The 12,126-nt window shown below is 38.5% G+C and overlaps 1 protein-coding gene across 2 annotated transcripts in view; it reads left to right on the plus strand.

The window, feature by feature from the left end:
- ZEB1 (zinc finger E-box binding homeobox 1) overlaps positions 1 to 12,126 on the plus strand; it is a gene marked incomplete at its 5' end in the record, with an annotated part of 120,602 nt that overhangs the window by 86,071 nt on the left and 22,405 nt on the right. For both annotated transcript variants that reach the window (XM_084279915.1, XM_084279916.1), the window contains one exon: positions 8,277 to 8,477. In XM_084279915.1, the coding sequence (XP_084136041.1) occupies positions 8,277 to 8,477 (201 nt within the window). The remainder of the gene's footprint in view (positions 1 to 8,276; positions 8,478 to 12,126) is intronic.

Consider the following 12,126-nt stretch of genomic DNA (forward strand, 5'->3'; position numbering starts at 1 on the left):
CAGTACATGTGTATTGAGATGATTTATATTAGGAGATGATTTATATAATCTCTTAATGATGTTATACTGAGGTGATTTATATTAAGGGGCTTGAATTTTGTGTTTTGTACTGTGTCAGCATATTCAATCAAAACGTTTTTCAGGCTGCTTTTGATTGGACATTAGCATTCAGTTAAGAGGTGTAAAAACATTTTGAAAGAGATTTTTATGAGTTAAACAAAATTATCAGAAATGTGCTCAGTACATGTAAATATTTAGACTTGCATTTTTACAACTATTCATGTATTTATATAAACACACGTGGCAGATGTAAGTTTGATCCCTTCAGGCAGAGGAAGGAATGAATCCAGTTCCCATATTCCTCTGTGAACACACTCACATGTGTCTATGTCTAAATAAATGGTGAGTCAAACTTTATATATACAATACAGTTGTATTCAGTTATGCCACACATACTGTTCTTAAAAGCAGGATGACTTTTCTGAAAATTACAAGTATGTTTCTAAATTAAATTTAAAATTGATTATTTTGGAAACTAATCTCTGGCAGGTTTTTTTCTTGTTTTCTTATTTGATTTAATTAGAGTATAATACAGTTTCCTCACGCTTTCCACATAATGAGATCTCATTGTAGTTTATTTTTATTGAGTTCAGCAAGCTGCCTGATGTAATGTGTTCTGCTGCCTCCACTCCCCTCTGTTGTGCTGCTGGCTACTCTGAGACTCCGGGAAATCACCGTGCTGCCTGATGGAGGCAGTGACGTGATTGGGAAACTGCAAGTGTTTTCATGAAGTGTTGCTTGTACTTGTTTGGGAAATAATGACCATGTTTCCAAGTAGAATCATAGAATCACAAAATCTGTTAGGTTGGAAGGGACCTTTAAAGGTCATCTAGTCCAATCCCCCGGCAGTAGGCAGGGACGCCTTAAACAAGATCAGGTTGCTCAGTGCTTCATCAAGCCTGACCTTGAATGCCTCCAGGGATGGAGCCTCCACCACCTCTCTGGGCAACCTGTTCCAGTGATCTACCACCCTCATAGTGAAGAACTTCTTCCTAATGTCTAATCTAAACCTACCCTGCTCTAGCCTAAAACCGTTGCCCCTCATCCTATTGCTACATGCTGTTACAAACAGTCCTTCCCCAGCTTTCCTCTAGGCCCCTTCAGGTACTGGAAGGCAGCTTTAAGGCCGCCCCCCCCCCCCCCCCCCCCCCCCCCCCCCGATCTTTAACTAAGCAATAGTAACACAGATAAAATTCTAGGTAAATAAAAGTAAAACAGTGTCTGTGAAGGGAGGATCAGGGGCCCATGATGGATTCTGAGCTGATTGTTACTGTTCAGGAGCAGCAGCACTCCTGGGGTTACAGAAAATAAACCTGTAGTAGTGCCAGTTTAATTACTTGTAGTGGTCACGAAAAGTCCTAGAATATGACTTGCATTATTAGAAAAGGGATAGAGAAGATAGCATGTTGTTATGTTGCTGTTCTAAACCCTGATACATGTGCATCCTGGATTCTCTGTGCAGTTCTAATTTGATGCAGCAGTCCAGGAGAAGGTCCAGAGAGGTGCAGCAAGAGCGCTCAATGAACAGCTCCTGTATGAGTAACAAGTGGACAGGGAGTCTTCACATTAGGGAGGCTGTGCAATGAAGAATATAAAATCTTGAACATCATAGAGGACACAAGTGGGGAGGATTTAGGGGACACCCACTGAATCTACTACAGAGTAGGTCCACAGTCAACAGAAAAAACTTACTCTTCCTGCAGCTCAGAGCTGTGAAACTGCTTGCCTCAGAACAATATGGATGTCAAAATTTTCATGAAACCAAAAGTGACACGACAAATTCACAGAAAATTAAGCTGTTAGGTAGGATTCAATATGTCTCCCCTGTTCTTAAGCTATTTCCTGTTTCTATTTCAGATGGTAACATGGTTCTGTAAATACTAATGCATGGAAGGTACTAATTGATTTCAAGTATATGCATTACACTGAGAGGAAAAGTATGAAAAGAACATAATGGTCTAACTTTAGTAAAGACACTGGGCACTGTATCAGTGGAGAGGCAGAACTATGGCATTTCATTCAGGAATAATAATACAATTAATAGTACACCCTAAAAATGCTAAATTATTAGCTTTCTACTTTTGCAATGTATTTTACTTAAAATATTTTTAAAACTAGAGCAAAATAATATATAGGTGCAGATTTGCAGTTAAGATGACAGAGTAAATGGTTTCCAGGAGATGATTGTAGGCTGTCAGAGCAGAAATCCATGAACTGAGAATGCTCTCCAGAAAGCACAGGAGTTGTTCCAGTTAGTAGAGTCAAAGGTTTCTTTTCTAGCAGTATTCATGAATAAGATTTCTTTTTTTTTATTAGAACTTGGAAGGGCTTTTAAAATTAGGATTTCTTCCCTCACAGCTGTCCTTGATCTCCACCCTCTTCAGTGTTGAGATACTGAGCCCACACCACTCAGAGGTGTTGGTTACATGTGTCCAACATCTTTAAAAGTTTGTGTTAACTCACAAATTCCTAAGTTATTTTTTTCAATGGAAGTAGCTAGGATTTTGAATAAAGTATGAAGAGGTATGAGACAAGTAGTTGGACCAGACTCTATGTAAGAGAGTGATCCTTGGCAAGTATTGAAGAAAAGGTTGTAACAAGTCAAGTTCGAAGCATCCTTTTCTCTGTATGCTTCCAGATCCTGGTGATACAGAGCAGAGAGTAGAGACTGGTTCTGTTGAAGCCTGTCCTCTTCTCAGTGCAGTTCTGTACTGTTGTCAGCTGATCTCAAATTACCCCGACACACGTTCCACCATGTACTTTTTTCTTGTTGAGATGAGTAAATTCCTATCAGAAGTTGAGTGATATGAACTTGATTGGGTCATTCTTCGTGTGGGAATGTCATCTAATGATTCTGAGGGCAGATCTGGATGGTAGAGCACTGAGCGGGTACCTGCTGCCAGTTTTTGAGAAGTTTTCTTTCTGTTTCCACCCAGGGCACTCACCTTTGGGGGACTCTCCCATTGTAGTATACGCGATGGAAACAGCAAGTCCTGTAATCTTCCATCACCACAACATTAGTGTTCACCTTAAATTTCCTGGGTTTGTTGGTTTTAAGAACTAAAGGTTGAATTTCACTGAGCATAGGTATCATGGTGTCCTAGCTGTATTCAACCAGCAAAATAATACATTTCTCTGGTTTAGCTGCTTAATCGCTAATTCCATTTGAGCATATTTCTATTTTAATTAGAATTGTGCAATATCATACATCATCTCTGCGTTTAGGACTATAAAAATCCAAAAAGAAAAGCTCATTTTCTGGAATTCATTTTGCAGTCATTTACTCTTAGAGCAGTGAAAGGTTCAACTACAGATTAATTTAGTCTTTAAGAATCAGGATACCGTAACATGAAAGTGATCGACAGGGAAATAAGTAATTATGTTTCATAAGAAGTATTTTCATGCATTGTTTTTTAATGACTTTCATCTTTATTTCAGAAGGTATATAGTAATGATATAAAATTTATTTTTATTGAATAATCTTTTATGCTAAGGTTACAAGGTATAAGGTAGACAAAATAGGCTCGTATGTCTGTTATATGTCATATGTGCTTGCCTGCTGAACTGTTTTCAGAGGCTTACAGCTATGACTCGTGATTTGAGTCAGACTCAACTTTTACATTTGAAGCTAAGATCCCCTTCAGAGGTCTGCTGCTTCTTCCCTGGTGCTGCTGGCCATCCCTGGAGCAGTGATGGCTGAGAGGGATGCGACCTCTCTACCTGTCCTTGCTTTTCACAGAGTAGTATTTCATCATGGAGATGTCAGTTGCTGTTTCTGCCAGTATTCTGTGATCCAGGCAGAAGTATTTTGTTTAGGAAGTCACTACATTTAAATTATATTAACTAAAAGTAAATATTACTGAAGTTTGAAATATTTGTAGTTACTTTATTGAAAAGCTGTAATTGTTCTTGTGAGCGAGGCTTTACTTGTGTGTTTTATTTTCTGCATGGAGTATTTGCTCAAATTAGAGGCCCCTTGAGGTTATTGTTTATGTGTATTCCATTGGATTTCTTTCAGAAGTGCTGTTCTCTGTGTACTGTTGTATTGAGTATATTTCAATCTCTATCCAAAAGGATTTAATTAAATGTATTCCTCCCAACTTCAGCAGTTACTCTGGTGCTAGGCATCAAGGGAGGCTTGTAAGCTTGTTGTCCTCTTCTTTTAGTGGTGGCTATTCTGAGGATACATTGAGGACAAGAGAAGAGGACACCCAAAATGATGTGCGGATAGGGAAAGTCTGAATTTGGCTCTAGGACTGACCTGGAGAAGGAGGGTGGAAGAGGTGGTATGTGGATGGTTACCTGTGCAATTGTATGCCGGGGGCTGTAGTTCCTGGGTTTCTTTAATGCCTTCCTAGAACTGTGAAATGTGTGGCCAAAATCTGAAGCAAAAGACGGAAGCCCAATACCACCACCCCTCAGTCTCATAGGACACCAGGAGCAGATCTACATTGCTAAAGCTAAGCTTTTCAGCTGTGCAGACATCAGTATGGTACCATGTAATGGGATTTTAATTTTAATTCGCTAAATATACAGTAAAGTAGAGCAATTGTTTCTAACCATCGTCTCTATTAAAAATATTAATACATTCTTTGAAATCAAATACTTGACTTTGAAAGTTGAGCATTCAAAAAAAGTTGGAAAATGTCAGAATGAAGATTGCGCAAACTGGTTTAATTTGTCCCTTGCACGTATGCATAATGATAAGATCTTTAATTATGTGATCACATAATTTTTTCACAGGAGGAATGGTGCCTGGAGAATGAATCAGAAATGTTTATTAAAGGAAGCTGTTGTCTCCAGAACCCTTGCCTTAATTGCTGGAAAGTGTAGTAATTTAAGTAGAGGGCTGCAGGAATCGAAAGCATGCTCTCTAAGGCATTTGAAAGCTCCACTGAAAGACTAGATTTTATTCTCTCTTTCAAGGAGTTTTTCTGTGATTCTGGAAGGTCACTTATTTTGGAAGTAATCTTTTTGAGCTGTGGTGCCTTGCAGGCCAGGGTAGCTGGGCTCTGAGCATGGCTGCATTTGGAATGAATGCAGTGTGCTTTGAATGCATAAAATGCAGCAAAAATGCAAAGTCCTCTGCAAAGTGAGGCCCAAAATGCCTTACACTGACGTGGCGATGGCAGGATTGCCAAAAGAATCCTCTGGTTTTTAAGCAGCCAGTTTCTTCTCTGGAAAATGGAGATACCACCTCCCTACTACAGTTCAGTTAGTTATGTTTTTGAAGCATTCCTACTAAATGTCATGTAGCAAAACTGTGTATAATATTAATTAGAATATATTTTTATAATATATAGTTATACTGTGTATATATATATAATGTACAGTATCTTTTTTATATGACAAGGAATGCTGTTTTGGCTGTAAACCTATAAATGAGGCTTTGGGAACACTGACGGCTCATGGGGATAAAAAGAATGTGGAATCATTTTGCAGTCTGTTAAAATGAGGCAGAATCCTACAAATACTCAGTTCACTCCATAAAACTGAGTGTCCCCTGCATGTTTGCCATCACTGCACTAGATGAGGCAAGGATCCTGTAGAGGGAAAGCAGCATGTAATCATTTAATGTGACTTGCGTGTAGGTATATGGAGGTTTCCATAGTTTTAAGTGCTCGACTTTGTGCTGCGTTTGGTGTGTGGGATGCTGGGCCATCCTGAATGTGCCAAGCCCTTTGAGATGCAGGTTTGGCAGTTTATTTCCCTCAGATTACCCAAAGCTCTGTGTAAAAGGAAAATGGGAATGTTAGAGCCAGATTACTTGCTGATTTTATTGTGTTCCCTTGTTGACAACTGATCTTCAGGGGAAGGAAACAAAATCCCAAAGACCATTTATTCCTCTCTTTTTGTGGAGGATGAGGAGTTTTTAGATTTTGCTGAGCTAGCACATGAGTCAGTGTATTGAAAATGTCAATAAAGAAATAGAGCTTGAATGAGGAGATTATATTTAGAATTTAAAAGTGCATGATGAAAAAGATACAGGTCTTGTCTATAAGTGTAATTCTTCAGGACAAAAAACCCACTAAATCTAATATAAGAGTTTCCACTCAGTTTTCCAAACTAAACAGGATTTTTTTTTAAAGATTAAGTATTAATTATGTAAGTTACTGAAATCTGAACTAATGCCTATATGTAAATTGCAGTTAAATTTTGATCCCTGCTCTTACCGACCTCCTCTGTTGTGGCAAAGGTAAACACACTGGTGTTTTATATAAATAACCCTGTATATCTAAACATCACAGTAAAAGCCAACTAAGATGACAGGCTAAAATATTTTTGCCACTTCTTGCTTTGTGTTGATTGTTAAATATTTTTAAAGGTGCATTTACCATTGCTCAGGCAAATAAATTCATAAATTGTTGTTCTGGTGGGGGAATAGATGTATGTCTTATCTTTCACACAGCATTATGACATCCCTTACAGTACCCATTTTACTTTAGAAATCAGTTGCAGAATATAGAAAGTATAAATTTATCGATTGAAATGGACCAGATACTAGCTTTTAGGCAATTTGCCTAAATTTGATGTCTTAACAGGATGTTGATAGCATCAGTAGTGGGTTGTACTACATTCTTCAAACGACACTATGTGCATAAAATATGGAAATGTGGAGTGATTGGTTTAAATTCAGAAAGTTCTTTTGATGTGCTTCTGCACAGTTTAGATTTGACATTTTTCTCCTGAATTGGGAGGAAATGAGATAGTAGCTTGTCAATTCATGTTACCTTCCCTGCTCAAATGCATTTTTAAATGACTAGAATATCTACTTTTAAAAAAGAAGCAAACTGCAGAGGAGCAGGAGTCTGGTTTGCTATTTATCTACCTTAATAGGCAAGATTTCACATGAAAGCATGAGTCTGGCTTCTCGCCTGACAGTCTAACAGTCTAACAGTGACAGGATGCAGGTATCATAAAGTAGCATCATTATCTGCCTCCCAGGTATAATTCTGATAACCAGTGAAGGAGTATTGTGGCCATGACAAATCTTGTTAGTTTATTCATTAATAAATTTATTCTCTTTCTTAGACTGTATTTTGAAATGTTTCAGTAAGAAGTTCAAACTTGGCAGTTAAGAAGCAATACACATATAGGTACAAATGTCTAATAGTTTAACTTCAGTGTGAGTAACGTTTCAACAGGTTGTGAAAGTATTTTTTTTTCTTAATATGTAATCATTATAGTTGAAATTCAAATGACTATAACTTATATTTTGTGCTTACAAATTCAGACTATTTTAATAATAATCTGCTCCCATATGACAGAAACATACATAGTATCGTGTAATCTTTTGTCCACAAGAGTTACAATATGTTCTCCAGGCCAAAAAAGTGAGTTATTACCATTTCATGGTAGCTGAGGAAAAATGTTACGTGGGATTTCCTTTCTAAGTCACCTCTGAAATGTTTTCTTTCACATTCATCCTACTGAGTCCTTAGTGTGATCTTTGGATGTAACTACAGGAGTATTTTAGCTGGGATCAGGAGCACTTTAGCTGTTCTGAATCAAATCTCCTTAGTGTTTCCTTCCATTGCTAATTTTTGCTCCTTGATTCACATACCTGGAGCATGGGGTTGCAAGAAAAGCCAGTGATGAGATGGACTGGGTGAGTGAGCACAGCTAGCATTCATAACTGCAGGCAAGGGACTGGACAAGAGCGACTGAGCTGCTCTCTCTGGAGTGTGCTCAGCCTGGGGACATTTCAGTGCCAGTTGTTTCCCTGCAGTTTTGTCCCTGCTGTACCCTGCTGGTTGCTATATACATACAGCCTATCCTCATTATGTACATCTCTTTGTAACAAAATGTGTTTGACAGACTTAAGCAGGCCATAATATTCTTCAAGGAAACTTAAAATAATGCTGGTATCCAAATTGGAGTGATCCAGGTGGAAGCGTGACACTTCAGTGTGGTCCAGAACTGGACTCTGGAGTTGTCTGCTGCCTTTTCTTGTGCTGAGTGTGCAGAAGTGAGAGCTATCATGGCTCCTAGCAGCAACAGAAGCCCAGCAGCTATCAGATATCTCCTTATGTGCCATCATTACATCCAGGTTGCTAATAAGCCGCTTCCATCCCCATGTGGAAAGAAGAAATACTAATGTGACTCCATAGACATACACCAGATAGAGCATCTCGCCACAGCAGTGAGCACCGCTGACCTCAGTGCTGTAAATTAAAAGTATATTGATCAGGATTTTGCTTTTTCTCTGTCCACAGTTACCAATTACAATAACGTGGTAGAAGCAAACTCAGATTCAGATGATGAAGACAAATTGCATATAGTGGAAGAAGAAAGTGTAACTGATGCAGCAGACTGTGATGCTAGTGTGCCAGAAGATGACTTGCCAACAGACCATACAGTATTACCAGAAAACAGTGAAAGAGAAGGGAGTACAAACAGTTGCTGGGAAGATGAAGGTATGTTCATTTTCACCAATGATGTTATGTAGAGAAAGGTTTCCAAAACTGAGACTCAATAGAACTTTGTTTGGTTACTTTGTCACTGAAATAACCTGTAATGTTCATAGTCAAAAAAAGAGGTTTTCTAGTGTATTTCTTGTAACATATTTTGTGGTTTTCATTTAATGCTTGAGGCAGATTCACTGAGGTGCGTTCATTGCATTTGCATTGTTAAACAGGAGCTTCAGATCTGTGGACTCAGCGTTCTCAAGGGTGGTCAGAAACTAGTTACTTTTAAGTTTTTCCAAGTCTTTTGCATAGTGGGTCTCCACCACAGGTCCTGGTAAGGTTCAGGGTTTGCTCAGCCTGGGGAACAAGCTGCAAGCCAAAACACAAAACAAAATAATATTCAGATGTAATGCCCATGAGATACTTGTGCCTTTTCCCTGGTAAAATACAGCCAGAAAAAAATAATGTTTGTCTTATTAGTTTTAGAATTGGCTATCTTACCCATAATGAGTCTGTGTTTTGAAAACACTGGAAGGAGGTAAATGTTATACATATTATGCAGCAGCCTCAGAAGCTGCAAATTTGAAGCACTCAGGAAGTGGGCCTTTTTACCGTGGAATCAGATACTGGGTTTCATAATATCACACAGCATGCTTACATTTGAGCCAAATTGAGATAAATGCATAAATTAGTGGAATTTATTGCAGAATTTGGCCTTAATCCCCTGAAAGCTACAGAATATTTCCCGGCATCTCCCTGTTTGTGTCTGAACTCCAGCCGCAGTTCTTTAACATCCACCTTGTTAAAACTGGTGGTTTAAGACAAATTGCATGACCTCACATCTAAATAAGCAGAAAGCAGTCATATGGTCCCTAACTGCAATCCAGCTGAGAGAGAGCAGCTGAGGGTTCAAAGAATAGCATCAACTCAGCCTTTTTTTACATAGCTGTTATTGCCAAGGTATGCTGTGCAGGGAAATGAGTGTTTTGGAGCTAAATTATTAGGTTGGTGATTTTCTTAGTTGTCCTATATTATCTTTGCTCTACTGCAGGCTGTATCTATCAGGAATTGCTGCTACATTAAAATGGGCTGTGTGTAGACTATTTCTTGAACCCTTCAAGCGCAGGCGTAGGAAATCTGAAATAGGGAGTGAAAAAGAGCACTGACTGGCAGAGGTGCTGGGTCAGGACCCTTTGGACTGAATGTTTCCTGGAGATGTACCCATGGGTAGTCATGACACAGCATCTTGCCTCAGACAATCTTCTGGCTTTTTTTCAGAGCTCTCAATATGTGATGGCATCTTTTGTTGACTCTTTATTTCAAATGTACCATTTTTAACCTTTTACAATTTCTTTGCTAAAATGAAGCATTCGAACCAAATTTTACTGTAATTGTAGAGTCACAATATAGGCAGTGTTTTCTCTGCCTTGGGATTGCTGATGAAGGCAGGCTTTCATCAATTTTTAGACTGACAAAAGATTAAACAGTTGCACAAACTAACACATTTCTGCTGTGTAAGAATTATGTTCTCTGAAGCTTCTTTTGTAGCAGTTTTTATTTGAGGGGTTTTTATTTGATAGTTGTTTTTTTAAAAGAAACTGATTTAATTCCTTGTGATGACTGCATGAGGAAAAATAAAGACTGCATTAGTTTTGATGGAGCTTTGATTTGCTATGGTAAAGTACTATTTACTGTTCTACAGCTTTCCTAGAAGGAAAGGTGCAAGCTGATAAACATATCATCAGCCTTAGTTGCAGATTAGACATCTGAAGAGAGGGGCATTGAAGACAGGATCTCTCTCATACAGGAAAAGGTGCTGGGGTAGGTGTCCATGCAGCACTAATAACATCTTCAGGACTGGTGATTATTTTTGAAAACCTGTGCTGCAGCAGTTTTAGTAAGCTGTGTTTCATCAGAAAGTAGTACTGAAAGTTCATGGGTTTAGCTGAACTTGACAGAATGAGATTTTTACATATTTATTCTGTTCACAAATGCCCAAGAATAGAAACAACATACATAACATTTCTTTATCAGATTAGTTTCCTTCCGTTTCCAGTCATTCTAACTGAATTTCTAAAAGACCTTCGGAACAGGTGTTTTAAATATAAGGTGTGTATCTCAAGAGGTTTAACTGAAACAGTCATACGGGGTTGAAAAAGTGAACCACGTGTATCCTGCACAAGCTGTTGGCAGTGTGCCAGCGTTCATGTGCAATGATTCTGCAACGTGATCGGGCTTTGGGGTTTTTTTATTTTAATTTAAAGTAAAACCTTTCCTGCAATGAAAAAAGCAAAGGTTAAACCTACCAGCTTATTATTTTAATATGCTTGAAAAAAGTATTATTACATATTATAAGTATTTAGGAAATCTAGAGATCTCCGACCTAGAACTAAGATAGCTTTGAAATATTGGACATTTTAAAAAGCTGTCCAGACCTTGAAATAACCTTTACAAATTACTGAAGTCATGTTTTATGCTTAAGCTCCTCCTGGAACTCAAAAATTCCTTTAACTTATAAAATTTTAGGTTGAGCTTATGTGCTGTAAGATGGCTTATGGTCTTAGAGTGAGATGGGTTTCTGAGGAAGGTTGCTATATTTTATGTACTAACTTCATTTGGGAGGAAGGCCAAAAAAGTGTGACATCTTTCTGGTCAAGCTTATACTTACAGGAGCAAGCAACCAGGCAGTGCTGGAAGCTGTAAATAGTGCTTGCTACATGTGCATCAGAAAATTAGCTCTAAAGAATTTAAATTAGAAACTCTTTTGATAGGCTTTGGAATTTATTCCCTTCTCTGAAGATAAGACTGCAGTGGAAATTTCAATGAAGTTTGTCTTTCTAACCAGAATTTCCATTTTGTTAGTGGTTTAAATTTGATCAGTTATCTTGCCCATGCAGTCAGCCTATGACACAGTGATAGTGTCATGCATGTTCACTTCCAGTACACACAGTTGCCTGTGATCTGAAAATCATTAGCATTTAACCCTAGGAAGTCCCACTGTACCTCTAAGCAGCTGCTTCCAAGCAATGACGAGACACAAAAGTCCAACAACATATTTTACAATTATCTGGCGTGTCCAGAAGTAATGCCAAGATGGATATTCATGCCCTAGATGCTATTCGTGGAGACCAGTACTTAAGCAGTCATTCAGCAGGTAGCTCAAATGTCTTCTGGAATTCTGAGCTGCGATTTCTCCTTGGTGTAACTGTGTCTTAAGATCTGCTCCCCCATCATCACATCCCTTTCTGTTGCTTCCCAGCAGCTCTATTTGCAGCATGGTAATTTGGCTTCTGAGGGCACAATCACAAAGTTGGCTTCCTGTGTTGACCAGTCATAGCCTAACACCATGACTTAGGATTTTTCAAATTACTAATTATTCCTGTGGCATTAAGGAAAATCACCCCCTGTGAAAAAGGGCTGCTCCCTGTCTTACACCATACTTTCAGATATGGGGCAGAGACAGTATCAGAGCTTGTGATTACTAGAATTGAGAGGGTTTTTAACTTCACTGAATTAATCTATAATGCCATAAATTCCTTGACATTCCCTAGGGAAACATAGCTTTTATTTGTACTGAAGTCAATGGAATTTGCCAGGGATGCTGTAATTTAAATTTCTATGAGGGGTAACTTATTGATATTCCCCCTCTTCCACAGAG

Source organism: Gallinula chloropus (assembly GCF_964237585.1).
Source record: "Gallinula chloropus genome assembly, chromosome: 2".
NCBI classification, from domain to species: Eukaryota; Metazoa; Chordata; class Aves; order Gruiformes; family Rallidae; genus Gallinula; species Gallinula chloropus.